Source organism: Bombyx mori, chromosome 15 (assembly GCF_030269925.1).
Source record: "Bombyx mori chromosome 15, ASM3026992v2".
Classification (NCBI taxonomy): domain Eukaryota; kingdom Metazoa; phylum Arthropoda; class Insecta; order Lepidoptera; family Bombycidae; genus Bombyx; species Bombyx mori.
In genome coordinates this window covers 5,654,501-5,680,024 of record NC_085121.1, presented here as the reverse complement: position 1 = coordinate 5,680,024, position 25,524 = coordinate 5,654,501, and the positions used below count along the sequence as shown (strand labels likewise).

Sequence of the window (25,524 nt, the reverse complement as noted above, 5' to 3'; positions counted from 1 at the left end):
TGCTAAAAATGAAATCAACACTCGAACGAACTACGGAATGATTTACTAAAAATACCTTATTTATTATTAAAGTTTTAAAATAATGTCAAACCCACCGTCCTTTCTAACGAATAAACCAACACCTTTTTTTTATTAGATCACAAGTATAACTCCATTTTCAATAGAGTATAATTGCAAAATTACATGCGAAATTGCAAAAAATTAAAATCCTAAGAAAAAGACTAAACGACTCTGCATCCCGGCTGCCATTGGTTTTGCATTTCAAAGCAATCAATCATGCATTTCAATTTCAAAATAGACGCAGTTTCCAAACCGCAAAAAAAAAAAACCTCTGTAAATTCATAGGCTGTTTAACATGAGGTACGCCATGAGCATTTCTATACTAAATCAGTGAAAAACCACCTCACTAAATTAGAATTCAGCATTCAAAGCTTTTAAAACTCGGGAGACTTACTCTTCCTGCATTTTCACCCAAACCCAGGGAAGGCGGAAATAACTAAAAATAAAAATAAAACACACATGCTAAAACAGAACATAACGATATACAAGAACGTCGTGAGTCTAAATATTTTGAAAGTTAATATTGAAGTTACATCTTTACGACTGTTCGTTTTCATACGAACACCAAATATTAAAACGTTTTGTGAATCGATGACATAATCTATATATTAATACGTGAAGCAAAAACTTTGTACCCCTTTTTACGAAAATTGCGCGGAGGAGTATGAAATTTCACTAACTTCATGAACGCTTATAGAGAATATAGAAAAGGAGTGCACAATTCTAATATTTTTTTTAAAATAATGCATAAAAGATACTTTAAATCAATAAAGAAAACAATACACACACTACCATGTATTTGACACAATACATACATAAAAATATACTCTATGTTTACTGTCCATTGGGAAACTTTTGTTATTGTTTAAAGTCTGTGGTCGAATTGAAAATAGATTAATATTATTTGTCTTTAATATTATTGATCTATAGTGCAGTTTTGGCGAATACTGTGATTATATTATCGAAGTATAATAGTGTTTCAATTTAATTATAATTTCAATTAATTATAAGTCGAATCTCGACTACTGCGGGGCCACTAGTAAGATATAATGTATAAACAGCGTGTACTGGATATTTGCGTGATCTTATAACTGTACGAATAGCTCTAAACGCGTTTCATGCTACTAAATTACATAATGCATTTCAAGAAACATTCTAATTCATTATTTCGACGGGCAAAAGGCTATGTAGTTTAAGCGACATTTTTGCAACTTCACATGAGAGCCATTTAAAGTTTAAAATTTTGGAAAAAATATCATAACAAACAAAACTTCAGCTATTTCAATGGAGTAAAGTTAACATTTAAAAACATATATTTTTTGATGCTAATACCAAATAAAACGGACCTTTAATTACAAACATAAATATTGCGTCTTAAGCGAAATTTCACTTAAAACAAATAGCCTTTCAACACTCGATTTAATTTTGTCAATAAATTTAAACTTCACTAAAACAAATAAAAAATAAAATACATTGTAATTTCAAATCGGAGAGTATTCTTGAAATTCACTTTCATGTTGTGGTGTAGACAATCGACATAGAATTTTAGTATGTGTGTGTATGTTACATGTCTCGCTTAGTTCTACGTTGACAAACCTCAGATCCTTCGTTCTGCGAGGCATGCCAAAATAAGATTTCTTATAATACACCGACACACTTATTAGATGACAGCAATTGATATTTCATAAAGCAATTTAATATTGAAGCTTAGCGGTAAGTAAGAGTAGAAAAGAAAAGGGTTTTGCCGACAGCCTTCGGTAATCTTTTATTGAATCTAAAAGTTCAATATAATTTTATACAAACTTTCAAACTACAGATTTGAAATTTGAAAGTAGTAGTTGATTTAAAAAAAAAAAAAGTTTGCGATTTTATATTTGGTGCCACCCATACTTATGGGGCAATGCAAGAGGGGCAGAGTGGGAGTCGAAGTTTACAATCACCTTGGAAGCCTCCTTAAGTTTATTAGCAAAGGATATCGAGCTCACCTCGTCGCCGTTGGCCGCCTCCGATGTCTTCTCGGGGTAGACTCCCGCGCGCAGGAACGAAGCCTTCCACGAATCGACGTCATCTTGAGTTTCACACGACAACTCCAATTGCTTGTAATCCTGGTATTAGAAATAAATAAATATATATACATATCGCACCTTTACAATTATAGAGACTTCGACTTTAATTCAAAAATGGACCTAGAACTACCTTTTTCAGCGACTCTTAATAATCAATAAAGCAAAAGTAGCTTAAAAGGAGACAAAGCTATCCATCGCTCTCTTTCACTCCGTCCCCTTCCTCTACATCTTTTCGATTTGTTTTCCAAATAACACATTTTTTTGGATGGATCTCTATAATTCTAAAGTGCGATATAATTGAACGAATATACCATAAAAGACTTAATTGCGTTTTCTGTGACACAATAAGAAAACAACATTTAAAGCCCTTAATCTCTTTTAAAATTAATATGTTTACAGTATTATTGTATGTACTCTGAACTATTCTCTTCACTGAATGACAGACAGGTGAGTGATTCCGTCTAAGAAAAATCTTGTTTAAAACTAAACAGTTTTAAAGGTTTTAAATGCTTACGGTTTTTCTTTAAACATATTATAGATTAAAAACTTCGTCGAAAACTGGTTCAGACACATGTAAATTTTCACAGACCCTAATAGAATATAGGTTTTTGAAAACATAGATTCTAATTTTAAAATCTAGATTTTTTATTTTTTATTGGTTAGATGGGTGGACGAGCTCACAGCCCACCTTCCTTAAGGTGTCAGTTGGTTACTGGAGCCCATAGACATCTACGACGTAAATGCGCCACCAACCTTGAGATATAAGTTCTAAGGTCTAAGGTACAGTTACAACGGCTGCTCCACCCTTCAAACCGAGACGAATTACTTCTTCACGGCAGAAATAGGCAGGGTGGTGGTACCTACCCGTGCGGACTCACAAGAGGTCCTACCACCAGTAAATGTATGACTGACCTTGTAAACATTTCTGCCTTCAGGGTTGAAGAGTGCGAACATGTGTCGCCGCGACATGAAGCCCTGCTCGAGATCTCTCAACTTGAGCCCGTCGAGGGGCAACATGTACTTCTTCTCCCGCTCCTCTTCATCCTTGTACCACGAGATGCTCTCAGAAGTCAGTACGAACCAGTAGTCGCGGGAACCTCCTATAAATTTTCAAATTAAATTCAAAACTTTACAAAAAAATCGAATCATAAGGCAGTGGAGAGGAACGTGTAGTGTCTTATAAAATTTAAAAAACAATATAACTAGTAAAGGTTAGCTGTTTTTAATTTAAAATTAACATTATTATTTCTCACCCCACATAATAAATATTAGCCTATCCATTAAGTGCATTTAATTTCTACATGGATACCAAGTTTCAAGTCAATCGGATGCATGGTTCAGTGGTTATAACGGAACATCCGTAAAAACCACTGTAAATTTATATGTATATACTTTTAGGTAAAGATAAATAAAATATATTTGTTATGTATAAATCTCTAAGATCATTATAACAATTAAATTTTTTTATTTATGTGTATGAGAGACATAAAATATAGACTTAGCGTAACACACAAAACTTTGACAACATATCTCTAACTATAGGCTCCGTGTCTAGCATGAAATTTAAACTCTTATAAAATACTTATAATACTCAGAGAACACTGCTGTTCACTCTACGGGGAATCCCTTAGGCCTAGGCCGCACTACGGTTTTTTCCCGTGAGCGGTTAACCGCTATAACCGCGAAACCGCTTCAGACTCACACACTACAATTATTAACCGCGAATTTGCCCGCGATTTTCACAGTTTGCAGATGGATAAATTTCAAAAGAGCCAGTATGTAGTGTTGCTCTGGTACTAAGAAATAGAAAAAACGACAACGAAAATTTCACAAACGATGGGTCCATCTACTTACTAGCCGTAGATTTGAGAAAGGTTTCTTTCATAAGAAATATCAAAATGTAAGAAAACACTTAGAGATTTTTTTCAATTACTATCGGATGTCAGTTGATGGAAACAAAATTTCGCAAATGTATTTGACATTTCAAAAAACCGCCCGCGGTTACGCATAGTGCGTGCACGGATACCTAGTTCTATGGATTATAAATTTTGTTGCGGTTTTTTTCCGCAACAATTTTGAAACATTTCGCGGTTTTAAAATCAGTCGCGGGAAGGAACCGCAAGTGCGGCCGCTTATATTCGTTTTCGTGTTTCGTAAACTCACACGGTTAATAGCCGCTGCGGTTTCACCGTAGTGCGGCCTAGGCCTTAGTCGCCTTAAAGGAAACCCGTGGGAACAATTGCCATGATTTTCTATGCCACACAGCCGAAAATATTAAAATTAATTTATATTACATAATAAAGCAGAAATCGGACATATCAACTAATGCATATAACGATTTAAGAAAAAAACCTACCCTTCATAATTCCCAGATTGTGAATGCACATGTATCCTTTTCGGATCACCTGATTTCCGAGCGCTCGATGTCCTGACTTCGCAGAGTTCTCAGACTGATTTTGTGCGCTGTTGCCGAAAAGAAAATATGTAATATAAAATACAAGACGAGAAGAAGAGAAATCCGTCAACAATTCAACATCATTTATCTTTAAAAGGGATGTTCTCATTTCTTAATTCAAAATATAAATATATTTTACTAACTTCGCGAATCCAATGAAATCTTCATGATTGGTATTCATATAAGCCAGTTCGCAGTCGATGAGCAGCACCAGCTGATCCTTGCACATCTGCTCCCGCGAGCGCACGTGCGACATTATGATGCGCTCCGTCTCTTCGCGCAGGCGCGGGTAACGAGACATCTGTAAATTGTATGTCAAATAAGATTAATGTTTTGTGTGATTATGTTGTTGTTGTATTTATACTAATATATAAATCTACAGTGGTTTTTACGGATGTTCCGTTGTAACTACTGAACCATGCATCCGATTGACTTGAGAATTGGTATCCATGTAAAAAATACATGTACTTTAAGGGATGGGCTAATATTTATATGAGTGTTGAACTCCCTACACCAGTTGCGAGGGCGTTAATGATGAGAATCTTTGTGGGGGTGAAAAATAATAATGTTAATTTTAAATGCCCAGCGAAGCAGATGGGTACAGCTTGTCTACTAATAGATGCATGTGCTTCATTACCCTGTCATGGCGTATTCATTTTTTTTTCCTACCTAATCTGATGGTCTAGAGAAGCCTAGCCTAGAGAAGTATGTCAGCGTCACCGGGCTAGTAGGTGAGCTCACGGGGCTCAATCCTGACGTTGTTGCTAACACGAACCCTAGCAAGAGCAGTGCTTCGCAGAATCTACCACTGGATCGAAAACGCGACCCACTGAGAAGATCCGGCGAGAAACTCAGTGGGCTGTGTCTGTGAGTTAATTTACTCGCCGAGCCCTTCGTCGCAAGCGACGGGTTCGACGAGAACGATGACCGGTGCTTGAGGTACCTAAAAGCACCGCTAATGGATCGGGAGGATCCGAGATGACGTGTCTGTATTCATGAGAACGTATATAGTCTACCGATTTTTTTTTGAAGATGTGATAGATAAAAAGAAAAATAACTAGGTTCGGGCTGATTTCACTAAAAATATCTTTCCAAATTTATGGTCACCTCACCGTGCTAATCAAAACAGACAACAAAGACCAACATCTTCAACTAAACGTATTAAAATTCTGAGAGTATTCACGTTTTTCAAAACCAAACATTTCTACGTTAAGGACTGCCGTATGCTACGTTGTGGCTAGCGTCTAAATACATTTGTTGTATGTATGTGTTCTGCAATTAAAGAACAATATTAATAAGCTTAGATGTAGTTTTTTTTTTATACAAACCTTGGCTGTCAGCATTAACCCTGCGGTGTCTATGAACTCCAGTAACTACTTTGCCATGTGCCAAAACCTCATAAATATTTCCAACTATTTTTTTTCTATTGCTTAGATGGGTGGACGAGCTCACCGCCCACCTGGTATTAAGTGGTTACTGAAGCCCATAGACATCTAAAACGTAAATGCGCCATCCACCTTGAGATATAAGTTTCTAAGGTCTCAGTATAGTTACAACGTCTGCCCCGCCCTTCAAACCGAAACGCATTATTGCTTCACGGCAGAAATAGACAGGGTGGTGGTACCTACCACAAGACGTCCTACCACCAGTAAAAATACTAAAGTAAACTAAGCAATAAAATAATAATAATAATGTATTGCTGTTGTAAAATTTAATTACGTTATCGAATTATGTTACATACTCGTTCGGTGCAAATCCGTACAACGTTGGACAGCTCCTGCACAACCAGATCGACGCACTTCAGGCACGGCTCCTTCAGACGTCCGATCTGCTTTTTCACGATAGCCTCAAACGCCATATCCGGTGTGAACAAACCCACCTATCAAAACAATTAAGTTGATACTTAGCGAAATTCAACGAACCCACCTTGTAAACTATCTCAATATGACTTATGCAAATTAAATTTCTACAGATGTCTATTTCGTGTCGAATGACAATTATAAATACATAAACTTAACATCTCAAGGTGGATGACGGCTATGAGTTCCAGGCATCGCCAAACACCAGAAGCGTTGTAAGCTTATTCACATATAATTGCCATAAAAATACTAGATGTTTCGGCGCCTTAGTAACAGAAATCGCTTCATAATTGCTTCAGTGCGTTCAGTCAAATGGTTAAAAATATAGTTGACTTACTCGGATACCGTGGATATTTCGAATGGCGAACGCGATCTCGCGGCGCAGTTCCTTTTCGTCAAACTCCATTTTGACAATTTCAAAAGGAAAACGTTCGTGGAAAAGCCTGTTGATCTTAGCGCCACCGGACAATTCGTTGGTGTTGATCTGCGCCGATCCGGAACCTTCGATGGTGCGTTCAAAATCGGTTTGCAAAGTCTGAATCATTCTGTCGATAAATTAATAAACATCAGCTACTTTGTTCATTATTTAGAATTATAATACTTGTCGTTTTTTTAAGCGCACAGAAAACAGCTGCGGACGGACCAGCGTTCCGTCGAGGTCAATGACCGCGCGTGTCAGCTGATTTCTTTATTTTGTTACATTGCATGCAAAACACACAATCCAACGGCAACTACCGGATGTGTTCGTCTTTAGCGTTATTGTTGATGTACCAACTAATTATGATTTAAAAGTAATTATTTTCAAGAAGGGTTAATATAAGCATTTATATTCTACCAGGTATGAACAGATTGAAAACTACCCTATCCTGCCCATAAATGACCTATTTTAACAAATAATATCGATTCGTTGATGCATTAAACAAATGCTAATCAACAAATAGATTTTAAATATTCAATCATTTTTCTGATTTCAATATTCAATGAGTTTCACTGTTACTAGCGCTATGCTTAACTCTGTTGACAATTATTGTTTGCACATTTAGGTCATGTAAAGATACGTCCTTATATGTCTTATAAAATGCAAGGTGCATTTAGTAAAATACAAATATTGTATTTCGAAAACAATTTCATTAAAATGCAGTATTACTATGTACTTTAAGAACTTACTGCAACATGGCCTTAGTTTTAATAGACGGGTCATCGGGTCGGAAATGCTTGTACTGGTCGACGTCCTTCTCCAAGGTCAGTAGTTGTTTCTGCAACTTGTCACGGAGACTGGGCAGAGTGTCGCGGATATGGTTGGTGAGCTGTTGGTTCAACACTCGCTGTAGGTAAGGGGTACCGAGACGATCGGCCAAATGACGGTATGACGGGTGGCTGTTAATAACAAACAAAACAAAAAAAAAACTCATTATTATTATACGACTTATTACAAAATGTTCACGATTGACCTCCACGGTGAAGGAATAATAACATGGTGTAATAAAAATCAAACCCGCAAATTTGCGTAATTAATGGTGGTAGGACTTCTTGTGAGTCCGCAAGGGTACCAACCACCACGCTGCCTATTTCTGCTATGAATCAGTAATACGTTTCGATTTGAAGGGTGGGGCAGCCGTTGTAACTATACTGAGACCTTAGAACACATATCTCAAGGTAGGTGGCGCATTTACGTTGTAGATATCTATGGGCTCCGGTAACCACTTAACATAGGTGGGTTGGGAGCTCGTCCACACATCAAAGCAATAAAAAAAAGAATTATCACTCGTCAACAAAGTTTTGGTATTGCAAATGAATCACCTAAGGAAGAATTTTCTCTCAGCCGCAAGTGCAGCGGCTATGTCCTTGCGACCGTCAATGTCTTTCTGCGATCGGTTGACGACTCCGATGTAGCCTCGGCGCAGCGGCAGCAGCTTGTTCTCGAGCACGTCCCGCGCATCGGTACCCTCGTCCATCAAATCTAATTTTGTTATTACGCCGATAGTACGCAATCCTGGAAACCGATGTTTTTTTTTTTAGTTTTCCAACTCATAAACCAACAGATGTAACGACACGTTAATTAAATTATGTGATTCGAATATTTATTTATCATTTCATATCATAGTATATCATTTTATTCAATTCCAGTTTCACAAAAAGAAACGATGCCGTATAGAGATCGTTACCATCAGAACTTTAACGATTCTGTTTAGTATATATAATCTTTGGCAGTCCGCCGCTTCTCCACCCCTCACGCCTCTTCTTCATCCCGCTAAGCCGCTCCAGACGTGTATTTTAAATAAATCAATTTAAATTGTTTACAAATACTTATGCATGAAAAGTAGCATCTTTGTCTTTATTTGTGTTTCGGCTTGTGGAACACGAAGGCATAATTAAATGTTTAAACAAGAAAAAATACACATATTTTTTTTAAGTGCGCTTTTTTTTCCCTACCTAAGCTGATAGCTTTGAGAGGCTATTTCAGCGTAACCTTAACTAGTAGGTGAGCTCACGGGGTTCAAACCTGACGACGTGAGACCAAAAGAGCCGTGCTTCACCAGAATCTACTACCGGATCGGAAACGCGTTACGCGACCCACTGAGAAGATCCGGCGAGAAACTCAGTGGGCTGTGTCTGTGGGTTAATTTACTCTTGGAGCCCTTCGTCGCAAGCGACGGATTCGACGAGAACGATGACCGGTAATATTTAGGAAACACAATAGTTGTAATAAAATGATTTACTAAAAAAATACGAAACAATAATGAACTAGCAAATATCGATAATTTAATTTAATTTATAATTAATTTAAAAAAATAGCGAATATTTCAACTGTTAATGTTAAACACAAGTAATATTTAAAATTAAAACATTGATAAATCAATATTGTTCAGGTATTCTTTTATACCATTTTATTTGTAGCAAACATTGTGCTTTCGTTCAATTTAACGTTCACGATAAAAGTCGTTACTAACAAATTAATAATTAAATGAAATCACACGGCGTTCCTTATATTCGGCGATGGGATAATAAATTTTATAAATGTATACATGTTAATAATAAACTTTGAATTTTATTCAACAAACCTTGTGGGTCTACTTCTTTGGCAAGCTTCAGAGCATCGCTGTTGGCCAAATCCGTGTTGGCCGGAGTAACTGCCAGGATAAGGCATGATTCGCGTCTGATGAACTGGAATATCATCCCTTTGATTTGCTGCTCGATATCTATAGGCTGATCACCGATTGGCACTTTTGTCAGACCCGGCAAATCAATCAGCGTCAGGTTGAGCACTGCGAACAATAAAAATGCGTTTATTTTGTCATTAAAATATAATTATGACAAGAATCGTAATCGTAATAGACCCAAATTATAATTTTTGCGAGTTTTATTTATTTTATTTATTTAATATTTCTTCATCATAGAAGTAATTCGTGACATTTAGATAACTACGTTTTTCATTAGAAAAATTGATACCGGCTGCGGGATTCGAACACTGTCACTCGTCGCATCACTCGACACGAATGCACCGGGCGTCTTATCCGTTAGGCCACGACGACTAAAAAGTTTTAAGTTACTATACTTATTTTGAATACTACAAGTATTACTCCAAATGGCGACGAATAACGCCTTGGTCATCCGTATTCATGAAAACCGTAAAGTATTCAAAACATAAAAAACACGAGATTAAACCGTAAAAACAGTTTTAATAATGAGAAAATACTGTTACTGTGAAAGTTGAATGCCGTAAAACTACTAGAGGCGGCACCGTTAGCGTACCATGATCCCTTATCAGTGACCAGTTAAAATACTATCAGCGTAAGATCTACCTGACCACATAACGAAAATAATTAAAACGGCAACACAAATCCGTAGTATAGTATTTTTCCTATTATAACTCTCTTTAGGCATTCAAGCAAGATACTTAGGATTGAAAGATTTAAGGTTAAATAGGAATCATATTTCATCGGAAGTATGTATATTTAGTACATTTATATAGAAGAAGAATATAGATATAGAAGATAGAGAATTATAATAGAAGATAGAAGATAGAGAAGAAGATATAGAAGTATATTTTGTACTAAATGCGACTACAAAACTCAAATGTAATCAACATTAATTATGATACATTGTTTCCATATTTTTATAGAACGGTATTCTCGATTTCCACGTAACGTGAAAACAAATAAACAAGAATCTACGATGCTCGAACGCATTTCACAAAAGACTACATAGCTAATGATAAGACCGTCAGATAAGATATATAACTATGACACACTAAGATTCGTGAGTCATATACCGACACGAGAGGCGAAACTATAAAATTTTCGTAATCACAGAATAATGATTATGACATCACGAACTGCAGAATAATCTTTGACCTTTATTCAATAATTTATCTACGAAGGAATTTTGTACGTTCGCAAATATTAATGGAAAACAACTGAACAGGTAATATATCGTTTCTCGCATTAAAACAAAAAGTGTACATTTCCAAAAATATTCAAAATTGAGTGAATATGCGTAAACATTTGGTATCACCAGTATTTTTCTCATAAATACTGTCAAAAGAGCGTAGTTTTAGTTATTTTTTTTTTAGTTTACCTATGTTTTGACTACTATTATCAAAATTAATAGTACATAATTTTATCTTATAATGTAACCGGTAAAAAATAAAAAATAAATGTTGCAACGATGATTAATATTAAAAATATCACATGTTAAGCCTTTAAAATACTCTCCTGTAAAATTGGCAAGTTTTGAGATTATACAGTTTTAATGCGAAAAGACGATATATGACTAATTGTCGGCTAGAACAGGAACTAATCTTATGAAACCAAAGCAATGAGCATGGGCATTAAAGCGACGAAATGTCGAAAGAAATGGGTCGAATGCGCGGTCGACAAACCAAAACCCTGCCACCCCACAAAGTGAAAGAGTCATCGAGGCGGTACAAGCTACTAAGTCAGAACCAATGAAGGAACATCAAGCGGGGAAAACGTTATGCCTTGATGAGTCACGGCCCCCAGCATCGGGAAATCGACGCAAGGATGAGGGGAGGGATGCAGTGATTGGGTAACACAGCACAGACATCTGGTAAAAATGAGAAAAAAATTACAGAAAATTACCAGAAGTGTAAACAGAGCGGTTCATATTAATAGTAGCTCCATGCTCATTAATAAGAATTCAGACATTGAGCATGTGGGTCACCGAAAACCGGACGATTATCGCAGTTACTATCTCGCGCAATTGTTTTAGGTGACCTCAATCAGATTCTGATACTCTAGTACCAATACGTGCTATGTATTGACAATCACAAAGGATTCTACAAATCTGATTTTCATATTCGTTAATTCTATTAGTACCTAATCATTGCAAGGACGTAAAGTCTCACTCACATTAGTCTGTACGTAACACGCACTTGGTTCCTCAATTTAGTATTTAGTTCCCTTATTTCCCCATCATCCAATGGTATTGGTAATGTACTGCCCTATTTTCTAACATAAACTCTGTCCCTCTAACTCAAATCATGAACGTAGTAAGTTAGGGCATATTGTGACAATATTTTTGCGTAACAATCATTTTATTCGGTTTAAAGTTCAGGAGAGCCTTGAAGCCAATGCTGTTAAAAATTGGCCCTCATGTCTCACGGTGGACAGCGGCATTCAATTTATCTCAAATAAAGTTAACTGTGGATTTTCGGTGAACCCTTAACACTAGGACTGAAAGCGCATCTAATGATCTAACCCGTCCACGCTGTTTTTAAAACACTTCTATTCTCAAATATCTGTTAATTGGACTATAACTCGCAGTGAACTCTTTTTTTTCCATTGATTTCAGAATAAATTAATTAAATGATAAAAAAAAGCAACCAACTTCACTTAATAACATTTTAATGTTGCTGTAATGAAATAATCACCAAGTTCCATTGTTTTTATAAACTGTATCGGTAAATAAACTCTGCGTGGACAACGACTTCTAATTAATTTATTCTTAGTATATTATATATGAAATACGTTCGTTTTTTTTTAATAATTAACCAACACTAATAAAACAGCTATCTATTGACGTACAACCATAGGTAAAGTACAAGAGGACATCGTATTTGCAAACAATACTGTGTGTTATGCGGTGTCAGCCTAGAATAGCAGTTTCCTTATCTTAATAACTTATCAATTTCCATGAGTGTCGGTAAAAGGTGACCCCAACCCGTACCCAACCGACATGTGCTGGTGGTATCACAAATTGTGAGACCGCACGCGTGGTTGCTAGGCTCCTGCATTTTTTCGTAGCAAAAACAGTCACATGTTCCAGTTTGAAATGAGGAACAGCCGTTATAGAATATTTTTTTATTGCCCTTGTATGCAGGCGGACATATAGCACACCTAACGGTGAATGGTTACCGTCGCCTATGGACTTCAGCAATGCCAGCGGCAGAGCTAAGCCGCTGCCTACTGTTAAAAATTGATATTTCGACTTTTGTCCGAGGGTGGGTGACAACATTTGCGTTACGATATCTATTGGCGACGGCAACTGCTTTACGATGCGATCTCTGGGAGCACGTACACTCATATGTGCAGTAAAAAAATGCTCAACGCAGCTCACAGACCACATAACAATAAAGATATACTGCAACAACTGCGACATTGGGTTATTCAAGAAAAGAGCATATTCTTATCTGAAAGGTAGGCAACGCACTGGCGTAAACGCTGGTGACCGTGGGCGGCGGTGAATCACTTACCATCAGGTGAGCCGTCTTGCTCGTTTGCCTCTTAGTTGTTATAAAAAAAAAAAAAAACTTAACGTACAAATTTCACTGAGAACATTAATCCCACCTCACACATCTCGCACAAGTAAAAATTATTTCAAATATCGCGAAAATATTATTTTACTAGTAGGTAAAATTATCATTAATGCCATTGGAGTCGTCCGTGATGACCACGAAAACTGAAAAGTATTCGAAATGCCGAAAATACTATAATGACAATGTAAAAGAGCGATATTCAACTGCTACCTATAGGCAAAATCTATATAATAATACGTGAAGCAAAAACTTCGTACCCTTTTTTTACGAAAATTGCGCGGACGGAGAATGAAATTTCCCACACTTATAGAGTAATATAGAGGAGTGCAGAAAGCTAATATTTTTTTTAAATTACCATAAAAATACATTAAATCAATAAAAAAAACATTACACACACTATCACATATTTGACACACACACACACACACACACACATTTATACTCATTTGTTTGTTGTTACAGTCTGTGGTTAAATTGAGAATAGATTAATATTTTGCCTTTAATATTAATTGTCTATAGTGTAGTCTTGGCGAAATCTGTGATTATAGAAGTATATTAATAGTCTTTGACAATAGAACCCTAATAATGTTCAAACCTATAATTTCAATTAATTATAGTCGAATTTCGGCTACTGGAGGACCACTAGTTATTAATAAAATGTTCAATACTTCAATGAAACGATGATCCAATCACGACTGTTTACTATGACTCTTGCTCGCGTCAGTCGCTCTTATGGGATTAAATTTAAAAAAAAACTGAGCATTAATGTACACATACGTACGTAACGTAGTCCTAAAAAGCTTAATCTATTACCTATTACCTAAACACATGATATCAACCGCATGATGTCAACTGCTGATCGTAGGCCCCAAGTATTCCTATATTGAATGGTTCGAAGCGGCCTGACTCGAAGCGGCCTGACTCGTAGCGGCCTGACTATCCAGTATTCCGTGTGCTATTTGACGTAACCTGGTTTCCATTCCTAGGATTTGTTCATCCCAAGTGAACGCCGCTTTTACGCACTATCTACCCCAACCACTGCCTATTCATTTTGCTCACATTATAAAGCAATGAGTTTCATTACTACTACTATGAATATCTGTGTACTACCGTTATTCTTATATTGCGGGATTGGTTTAATGTATTATCGTATGAGTCAGTATTTTGCTCAACATATTTATTAAAACTACTTGTGCGCGCTTGAAACTTTCAGTTTACTGGTTTAAACAATAGTGGATTTAGAATATATCCATTTAAACTAAGAGAAAGACTGTTTTTTGAATCTCAGACATATGACATGTTGGACATTATATGGACTATTTATTATTAATCTGTGTAAACTATTCTAATTTCATATATCCGAAAATACACTTTGAAAATGCATTATGTTAAATCGGTATCTAGCGTGTCTTTTTGATAATTTAATATCAAAGCTAATTCAGCAAAGTAAAAATAAAGTATTCGTAATTTTTAAAAAAAATGTTAAACTCACCATTCGGGGAATAAACACGCAGGTTAATAGGTACAGGAGATATACCCTTGTTGGAACCAGTAACACGATCTGTCTCCGCCTCGATCTCTCCTCGAACTTCATTGAAGTCCGTGAACTTCTTTCCCTTGCAGTGTAAGAATTCTGCATATTCTATACAAAAATAAAAATTGTTCAAAATAAGTGTAAGCTATTTTATGCCTATCTATTTTTCACGCAATGTAACCAAATTTCCGGAATGTATTCCACCGTGAGGGGGTGGAGCAGCGTGCAATTAGAGCTCGAAGATGCAACGGGTCGCTATGGACTTTGAAACTTAATGTGCCGCTGCTTTTCATTAAATAAATAACCGTATATACTTAGTCTGGCCATAAATACTGTTACAATTAAAAATAAAAAAAATATTTTGCAAATAACATTTATTACTTTTACAGTTTAGTGTGTTAGTTTAACACATAAATATAAAACAATTTAAAGTATAAAAAGCTTATTCGAAGTGGTCTTCATTGGCTGCAATACAGTCCTTTAAACGTTGAGGCCAGTTATCAATAGAAGCACGCACTCTTTCCATGGGAAAAATTTTCACTGCCAATCGTACGGATTGTTTTAGGGACTCCAAATTATCATGGCTTTTAGAGCAAGCCGTACTCTCTATAACTGACCATAAATCATAATCCAGCGGATTAAGATCGGGACTAGACGACGGCCAGTCTTCATCCCTGATGAAGTCCGAAACGTTCGTGTCCAACCAAGACTGCGTAGACCGAGCTTTATGACCTGGCGCCGAGTCTTGCTGGAAGGACCATTCTTGATTATTGAACATGGTGTTGTTAAGGGGCTTCACTACCTTCTCAAGAATGGTATCTTGATACACTTGTGCCGATATTTCACAAAAGTATGGCTCAGTCACTCCTTCATAGCTAATACCACACCAAACCATCACTGAAGTCGGATAGTGCCCACGTTGCACTCTGTCGACTAATTGGGAAGCTTCCTTAGAGCTTTGAGCATAAATACGGTCATTTTGTTTGTTAAAATGTTACTCAATTGTAAAAAAAATCTCATCCGTAAACAAAATTTTTCTATGACCTCCCTTTGCGTACCGCTTCAGTAGTTGTTTCGATTTTACCACCCTATTCTCTTTAAATTATCAGTTAAGAAATGACCAGTACGTCTCTTATAGGCTGCAAGTCCTAAGTCATCTTTTAAAATACGCGACATGGTTCTAGGTGCTACCTTCATCTCCCGAGATAAAATCTTTGCTTTCGGACAGGATTTCTTCGAATTCTTTCCCTTACTGCTTTGACCACCTTTTTCGTACGAACACTACGTGGACGGCCAGATCTTTTTCTGTCACAAACAGAGGAGTTCTCATTGCACCTATTAATAGCCCGGTACACATACATTTTACTATTACCAAGCGTGTGGAGAGTTTTAAAAATTGCATTTGGCTCCATACCTACTTTGTGTAATGCAATCAATCACAGCGATTCGGTTCTCTTTATCACCCCACTCCATTTTAATATCGCAAAATATTGTACAATGTATTGGCGCCAAAATGAGAAAATTCAATGAGCAATCATATAAAAATGATAGATTCCAAATTCAAATGTAATATTTTGTTTATTTTTAATTGTAACAGTATTTATGGCCAAACTGAGTAGACTATTCAATCCGACGAAGTGCCGCCCTTCTATATAGCCCTTTTCGGGTTTCATATACCTACAGACGCGATCTAGGGAACAAGTGGTTACTAACTCAGTTATTGTCGTCTTTATTGTACTCAGTAAATGTATCACCCGAGTTACAGGGAGAACCTATTTGTAACGACATGTCAGAAAGACGTGAAGAGACACATTTAGCAACAATCCCTTAGAATCATAAGTTAGCATTTGAACTCTATAATGAGATGAACATTCATCAAACACACCCGCGGCAGATAATCATAATGAATGCCAAAAAAACATTACCACATAGTGCCGTCCTATCTTGCTATTAACACTTCACATTATATACAAATTATTACCCTTTGTATTCAAAATAATAAAATTAACCGAATTAAGTCTCTGGTAAATTATTACCGAAAATTTGTCAATACTATATAATTTTCTTAAAAAAATATCTTTGGAATAAATTATTCATTTATTTTAATGCATTCGCCCAAATATTAGAAGTATTGATGACGAAAACAAAGTTGAAAGCTTCAATATTTCATGCGGCGGAAGGGTACTGACCTAGACGTGACCGGGAAAAAATTATCGTCATAAAAACTGGATCAAATTGTTGACGCATACAAATACCCCATGACATATTTTGAGCTTATTAAACGATAGACTCTGTAAAACAATCCTCGTTTACAGTGGCTTCAGTTCTCGTTGCGGTTTGTACCGTATGTTCCATAAGGATGTCTGGTGTTTGAGATAATCACTTCATCTCGTAATCTACCACCACAGCACCTACCATTTGAGCAGTTGGTATTGTCCCACTCATCCATAGTTTCCAGACATCAAATTGACACTTATAAACCAGTCAGAATTATGTTGATGGAATGTGGTTTGGAATGAATTACTTATCTATTCTCCTGGCATTGCTAATGTTCATGAGCGATGGTGGCAATTTTTTTTTTCTGTAGATGGATAGACATAATCATCTGACAGGCAGGCTTCCAGAGAATAGATATTACACAGTTAATACCACCAATCACCTTGGGACATGAAAACTTTCAATTGTTTTGTAATAACGTGTCTCGAATTTGGTGCAGAAATAGGCAATATGGTGTTACCTACTTGTGCGGGCTCATAACAACATGTCCGGAGCCACAAACAGTTAAACAAATAAAAACTACTTTCGGTCTACTCTTTCTGTTTCTGTTTGTTTTGTACATGTGTTAGGTAGTTATGTACTTAATGTATGTGTATGTATATATTTAAAAATATTGGTAATTGCCCTTTTGAACCTCAACTATATAATCACATCACTTGATGCAAACACACAGGGTGACACACTGATGCTTAAATTTCCATTTAATCAAATGAGGCATTTGTAACAAAAAAAAAGGTATTTAATTAGATACTGTTATCATCATCTAGTATCATCACATTCGGTATCTACTGCAATTCTTCTTCATTAGAGAAAAAAGTTGTAATTTTAGCATCAATTTCAACTCATATTTGTAAACATAAGCAGCAAAGGACACTGTAATTGTATCTGGCTTCCGAATGTGCAATAATTAGTAAGCCAATTAGTTGATTTAACATTGAAACATAACTGAAGGTTACCAACTAAATTAACAGTGAAGGCAAATTATTTTGAAGAACACCAAAATAGTACAATATGTAGTAGACTAGAAAACTATTAACACCTTGTTTACTTTTTGATCTTTTTAATATATAAATTTTTCACTTTTACAAAGATTTTATAATTTTTATAACAAGTTCGATCAATACCTAGTAACTATAATTTATTTTACATTGTCATTAAAGAATGTCTTATGTTTATAAATTTAGTAACCTTTAAACATTTTTTTATTTTAGTGTAAAAAGTTATTACCTGTATTTCCATTTATAAGCTGCAGAATTAATGGACGACGTGTGACAATGCCAGAGCCTCTTGGTAAAAAATCCCTGTAGCAAAAAATTTAGATATTCAGTTTACTCTGTAATAAATAGTATGGCAAAAAAAAACAAAAACTACAAATTATATTAAATCAATAAACATATGTACTACTGTTTATATTTTATTATTATATTTTACTATCTATTAGAACACATTTTTATCATTGCAATATAATATTTTAAGAAATGAAATAAAGGCTTTAACCCAGAATTGTGTATGCCCTAAAATATGTGCAAATATTTGTTATATTTCACAAAATAAAGGTTCAAGTCACTTGTATACAATAAATCTTCTTATTTAATAATTGTTGGCAAATTTAATGAAAATGACACCTATCTACACCTATCTAATAGACCTCTCTGTTTGAGAGTAGCATTTTTATTAAATATAGAGACTTGGTTAATTAGTTAACTGGCATTACCAGGAGTCAAAAGCAAAACTCTGAAATGATGAATTTCAAACTAATCTATACTCAGTTTTTATTTTATTACCCATCAATTTTTGTATCTTAGACAAGTATGACTCCAGTTATCCCTAGTTTTTGCTACTACCATTACAAAATAAATCAATAGTAACACTACAGTACAATGATCCTAACTGTTTTTTTTAATGAAATAATTAAATCCAGATCTATGTTGAATCAGGGTCAGAACCCACTAAGGAGATCTGTATTAGAAATGAAGTTTTTATGTTACAGAAAAATAACATGTTTGAAAGAATATGAAGATCATCACTTTTGTGTAATTTACTTTTTTATCTTGTCCATTTTACAATTAATTTAATTATTAACCTCGTAGTTACTAATCAACTACACTCATGCCAAAATTCTACACTGAACTTACAGCATCCAGAACAGTGCATTTGGTGTATTTATTGGGTGCAATGAAAAATTAATGGCCAATTACATTTTACTTGAACACTTTTTCGTTTCATCTGTTTAATGTGTTATTATACAGCATTTCTTTATAATTTAATAAATTGCATTTTGTAGTAGATATCAATTTTCATAAATTTTCAAGAACTCAATTTAACAACAAAAGAAATTTGATTTCAAAAAGTTTGCATTACAATACAATTTGCAAATACTGGTCACTATTGAAATTATCAAGTGGGGAAAAGTCTCACCTCCCGACAAAATTCTCTAAAACAGAACTCTTTCCTGCCGACTGACCACCCACAACAGCGATTTGTGGAAGATCTAAGGACATGTGCACGCCCATTTGTACAAATGCATCTTGTAATTTGTTTACGATAGGAATCAACTGCTGCATTCCAAAATTTCCAGCCATTTTTAATATAATACATTAATATTCAATCACCAAATACACGATTTCCACTCGCTCATCATCAGTTCATCATCGATAAACTACTATTATTTTTCAATATGGTGGGTGGTTACGTCTTGGGAACTGTCAAACTTTTTTTCATTCCCATAAATTTAGCATATTTTTATCCTTTTCTAAACAAAGGCTACACGAGGTGTACAAATGAGGTAGAAAATGCTAAAAAACTCAGTTGTCTGTGGTCAGTGTGCTCTAATGTAAAGCTCAAAAACCAGCTATTCACAGGTAATGTTCATCTGATGTTTAAACTATTCTAAATAAAACAACTTTAAAATCATTCATGTTCATTGAAAACAGAAGCGTTTTTTTTTTGTTTTTTTTTTTGTTGCTTTAATGCTGTACTCTAAGATATTTCACGATCAATATATCTTGACATGCGCACTAAATGTAGGGCATCCCAAATATATCTCGATATTGGCCTTAAAATTGTAAATGCTCCTTTAAACATCCATTCTTACCATAAAGTAAAGAAAATAATGAAGAAAACTGTCAACCGTATTTATTTTTGTTTTTTTATTACATAACAATGTTAAGTTTTTTAAACGGACTTTAAAATAATTGTATTTATATACATTATTTAAACTAAAGTTGCAGTGGGAGTATATTTTTGATGAATTAAATGGTATTATATAATTTTACTCTCAAAATTAAGTAGGTAGTGAAACAACTAAAATGAAATGAACATTATAAGTGCCAAGTCCGTTCTTCCACCTATGATAAAAATAATAAGGTGCGAAAAACAGCACGATTATTAGTATTTAGCAACCTTACCTGCCCACGAAATTCTCCAGTACTGAACTTTTTCCTGCAGACTGCCCACCCACCACAGCAATTTGGGGTAAATCCAATTGCATGTGGACACCCAATTGAGTAAAAGCATCTTGTAGCTTGTTAACAATGGGTATAAGCTGCTCCATCCCTATATTCCCGGCCATGGCTGCCGGTTTCCTTGCACTTCTTTGACCTAATGAGCCTCGCCGCAGATCTCTGCTTACTGATTTTAACTTCGTCAATAAGAGGCAAATTCCTGCATTGCGCTTGCGTTAAATTTGTGAGATAGAAACGTATCGGTCTCTCAACAGTAAAACTACTTTTAAAGTGAGCTTAATAAAGGTTTCAAGTTACACACATTGAAAAACTCTATTCTAACAAAAAAATCCTGAGGTAATTTATTTTCATAAGTTCAGTCTTTCCTTTGCGTTTATAAATGATGAGACTACGAAAAGTCAATATGACGGGCAGTAACGGCATGTTTCACAGTCACTGACGTAACTAAAGCCCCTTTACTATTTATTGTGGGTTATGAAAAAAACCGTAGGTAGCAAACACACTTTTGTATCCCGTTGCTCCGATAATTTCTGTGTAGTATTAAACCTCCCGAAAAGCACAGCTGTGCTCTTAAAAGGGGTCACCCTCTCGACGCTATTGCTGGTATCTCGTCAGCAATTACGTGCAGTAACTCCATTACTGCCATTAAAATCTTTGGCCAGCCCATACCTTGGGCTTCGAAGGCTAAGTACTTAGGCATCAGCCTCAACAGAGAGGTGAAATTCGGGCCCCACATTAAGTCAGTACGCGACCGAGCTGCGTTCTCACTCGGTCGACTCTACCCATGATCTGCAAGCAAAGTAAATTGTCCCTTCATAACAAGGTGATACTCTGCAAAACTTGCATACGCTCTGTCATGGCCTATGCAAGAGTATTCGCTCACGCGGCCCGTACAAACATTAACTCTCCCCACGTCATCCAATCCCGCATCTTCAGGATAACCGTTGGAGCACCGTGGGGTGGGAGGAATGTAGATACCGATACGTAAGTATCTTAAGGAAGCGCCATGGCGCCAGAAATAGAACGCTACTGCGACAAAACGGCGCGACACAAAAATCCTCTTATCGTAGTCGATAATTACTTATCCGAAAGCGACTGGGCAACACAAAGCCGCCGTCGCCCGAAACATGTCTTATGGGATCCCCTGGATTCACTCTTGCTGTTAGTTAGAGCTTATGATAGCAAATTCTCTCAGGTTGAGCCCGTGAGCTCACCTGCCCGTCAAGGCGTAGCTGGAATAGCCTCAGCTATATCAGGAAAGCTATCAGCGAATAGGAAAAAAAAAGATAAGCAAAAAAGTTTAGTATTAAAAACTTCAAAAATGGCATAAAATGATAATCATAATTTTGAAATTATACCGTAAAAGTAATTTTATTTATGACTAGGTTATTATTAATGGCTTTTCCTTTCTCAAATCCTACTTTTACATAACGTAATTTATATTTTCCTAATTCATGATAAATTGGCCAAATATTAACATTAATAATTAACAATCAACTTAAATAACTTTATCAATCTGATCCCACTAATAAGTGGGGTTAGTTAGACATGAGGTTGAAGACACATCTGTTGATTACCTTACGACATAAATAGGCCAAATGGTAATATCTACCCGTGTGGGTTTATAATACGACCTATTTTCAATAACTTACTCTGAGATTGCAACCACCAATCATCCGGTGAATTCTTCGCCACACTTTACGATAATTATGGCATAGCTTGGGATGGTTTAACAATATCTACGTATATAATAATATATATGTCGTATGTATATATGTCGGCACAACCCTGCTATTTAGTTCATTAAAATTATTTAAAATGGACTGCTATCCCAATGCTAAAATTGTTGGTCCAGCAATGCTTACTTACGTCATCATTTTAAAACACCATGGAACCAGCCTCTCGTCATATATATTATATGATTATAATAATAATATTTATTTATTTTCTCTCTGAAAGGTATATTACAAATATAAATTAACGTTATAATATATTTTATTATCCTTTGAAAGAGCTGAAGTCTATAGTAGGTTCATAGACCTGTAGTACCGATCTCCGGGGTCTCTCTTTAGGTTAGATTTATTATTTTAGCGAATAATAAATATACAACTCCTGAAGTATCTTGAAGATCGCCAGCTGATCAGTGACCGACAGTACGGTTTCCGTCACGGTCGCTCAGCTGGCAATCTTCTTGTATACCTTACTCACAGGTGGGCAGAAGCCTTGGAGAGCAAGAGCAAAGCTCTTGCTGTGAGCCTTGATATCGCGAAGGCCTTCGACAGGGTCTGGCATAGGGCACTTCTGTCAAAACTACCATCTTACGGAATCCCCGAGGGTCTCTGCAAGTGGAACGCTAGCTTTTTGGATGGGCGGAGCATCACGGTCATTGTAGATGGTGACTGTTCTGATACCATGACCATTAACGCTGGCGTTCCACAAGGTTCGGTGCTCTCCCCCATGCTTTTCATCCTGTATATCAATGTCATGCTGTCTATTGATGGAATGCATTGCTATGCGGATGACAGCACGGGGGATGCGCGATATATCGGCCATCACAGTCTCTCTCGGAGCGTGGTGCAAGAGAGACGATCAAAACTTGTGTCTGAAGTGGAGAACTCTCTGGGGCAAGTCTCCAAATGGGGTGAATTGAACTTGATAATTAATTAAATAAATTAATTAATTAATTAATAAAATTTAATTGAATCATAATTAAAGTGTAAAGTCAAAAAACTAACTGGATGGCGCTAGAAAGATTTGTATCTTTAACCTAAAATAAGATTTTATAGACCTTGTTACATAAGAATTTATCAAAGGCTTTTCGGTAATCTATATCTCGTTCTAAAGCTGGCCTTAAAACAAGTTGGACTTTTAACGATTTAAGCCAGTCGTTTGTGAGATCTCATCCAACAAAACATTAGTAAGTTAACGGATCGGACCGTTCTTACTTACAATATGCGCCCAACCTATTATGGCTATTGAAAACGATAATTGAAGCTTGGAAACCAAAACAGTAGTGAACAAGCTATTTCGAAAAATAGAAATCACGAAGATGTTTTATTCCCATTTATATTAATCATATTAAATAAATTGATAGGAATTTTTGATATAAGCTGCAGTTGCCAATCGACGTTACAGTATCCACTACAGATTGTTTTCATCGAGTTTTTAAATATTTACATCACAGTGAACACTTACTCGAAGGGAATTTTACATGTTTATTTTCAATATTTCTTTCCCATTTCCCATATTTCTTTCCAAGAGTTCCCAGTAAGAAGAGGCGTCCGTCAAGGTGACCCTTATTTCGCCGAAGAAATTCTCAGCAGTGTTTGAGATGATCTTTAGGAGACTGGGTTTTTTTTTTTCCACAGGAGAAAATCGCCGGATCCCCACCCGCGCGGCAGGTGGGGTATGTGGGAGTTGAACCTCACTAAAAACTCCTGCCGCTCACAACCGGCGCCCTACCTCGGACCGGGCCGGAGCCCAGTCGGGGCTATTGAAACGGCGGGACAGGGTTGACGCAGAGCACATTACATCCATCCCACCGTCCCACGGACGCCGGACCGGTGGCCGCCAGCGACACGACCACCGGTTCCCTCGTTCAGCGGGCCGAGAGCCCGCTTTGATGGCGCCGCGTTACACCTTCCCCCAGAGCGGTCGAGGGAACGCGGTCTGCCATTACCCGGCTTCCTATTGCGGGTGAGCGTGCAAGCACGCCACCCCACGTCTGGGTCTCTCCCCGCACAAAACGGGTGGGACCCCTAGCTCTTAGGGGGCCAGGTCACGGATACGACCCCGGTCCCGACCCCCTGCTCAGTGGCGGCGAGTTTCTGCGTAGTGAGGAGAGCTTTCCCTCACTCGCCCCGCCGCCTAGGAGACTGGGTTGGGACAATTTCGGACTTAATGTAAACGGATACAAACGGAGTCATTAGAGATTCGCTGATGATTTAATACTTTTCTTCGATTAGCAGATGAAAGTACAAATGCAGGGCTCACTATGATTAAAACAAAAAGTAATGAGTTAAATGAGGAAAAGCAATTCCTCACAAAAAAAACGCTATTGCAGTTAATAATCAAGAGCACGTAACTGAATACGTTTATCTGGGCAAATCAGTATCACCGACAGAAAGCATGCAGAAAGAGTAGAAAGAAGAATAGCAAACACTTGGAAGAAATTCTGATCATTGAGTGAAATAATGAGAAATAAAGAAATGCCTATAGCAGGGAAACGCAATGTCTTCAATGCTTGTATACTGCCATGTCTCACATACGGATCCCAGACATGGGCCTTAACTGAACAACAACAAAATAAATTAAATATATGTCAGAATGGAATAGAGAGAAGCGTATTGAGAGTAAGAAAAAGGGGATAAAATAGAACTAAAAAAGATCTAAGGAAAGACTAAATTTGAAAAAGTTCAATTAATGTGCAGAAAAGTAAAATGGTGCTGGATAGGACATATGTTGAGAGAAAAGTAAGAGAAATTGACCAGAATAATAACGGAATTGTGCCCTAGATAAAGCAGAAGAACTAGAGGAAGACAGCCAAAACGATGGGAAGACGACTTGAAGCAAGTAGCTGGGCCAGAATGGCTACATACAGCAAAGGACGGAAACAAATGGAAATCTCTAAAGGAGGTCTTTGTCGAAAGACAAGCTGTTAAGAGGAAAGAAGCCGAATGCCGAGAATATGTTTAATTTGAGTTAATTTATATTTTGCTTACCTCTATTGTTATTATTTTATGATTAGTTAAATAAATTAAAATCTAACAACAATAAAGGATTATTTATTATTTGTTTATTTATTTATAAGCTGACTTAGTTGCAAGTCCCCTTAATGCACCTTAGGTTCTTCAAGAGTTTTGTTCTATTCAAATGAAAGATTGAAAGCAACTGAATTTCATACTTTAAAAAAATCATTTGGGGTATGAGGTGAGGTGAATTAATTTTTTTTTATTGCTTAGATGGGTGGACGAGCTCACAGCCCACCTGGTGTTAAATGGTTACTGAAGCCCATAGACATCCACAACGTAA

At 36.4% G+C, this 25,524-nt stretch overlaps 1 protein-coding gene across 8 annotated transcripts in view; it reads right to left on the bottom strand.

Moving 5' to 3' along the window:
• The window catches only part of LOC101735699 (dynamin), a 34,638-nt gene extending 14,009 nt beyond the window's left edge, over window positions 1–20,629 (bottom strand). For 4 of the 8 annotated variants that reach the window (XR_005245524.2, XR_001139825.4, XM_012692423.4 and 1 more), the window contains exons 1-13: window positions 19,448–19,749; window positions 18,257–18,330; window positions 14,711–14,860; window positions 9,503–9,706; window positions 8,241–8,433; window positions 7,608–7,817; window positions 6,778–6,985; window positions 6,323–6,460; window positions 4,725–4,882; window positions 4,483–4,589; window positions 3,039–3,226; window positions 2,046–2,165; window positions 455–496 (exon numbers count right to left, since the gene is read on the bottom strand). Coding sequence is in view for 6 of the 8 variants with exons in the window: in XM_012692423.4 (XP_012547877.1) it covers window positions 455–496; window positions 2,046–2,165; window positions 3,039–3,226; window positions 4,483–4,589; window positions 4,725–4,882; window positions 6,323–6,460; window positions 6,778–6,985; window positions 7,608–7,817; window positions 8,241–8,433; window positions 9,503–9,706; window positions 14,711–14,860; window positions 18,257–18,330; window positions 19,448–19,611 (1,956 nt within the window). In the remaining 2 variants the exon portion in view is untranslated. Of the gene's footprint in view, window positions 1–454; window positions 497–1,656; window positions 1,672–2,045; window positions 2,166–3,038; window positions 3,227–4,482; window positions 4,590–4,724; window positions 4,883–6,322; window positions 6,461–6,777; window positions 6,986–7,607; window positions 7,818–8,240; window positions 8,434–9,502; window positions 9,707–14,710; window positions 14,861–18,256; window positions 18,331–19,447; window positions 19,750–20,436 lie in introns of those variants that run through there. The other 4 variants (XM_021349622.3, XM_021349623.3, XM_004928534.5 and 1 more) reach the window with 4 other exon arrangements.
• Between the last annotated feature and the right edge of the window lie 4,895 nt (window positions 20,630–25,524).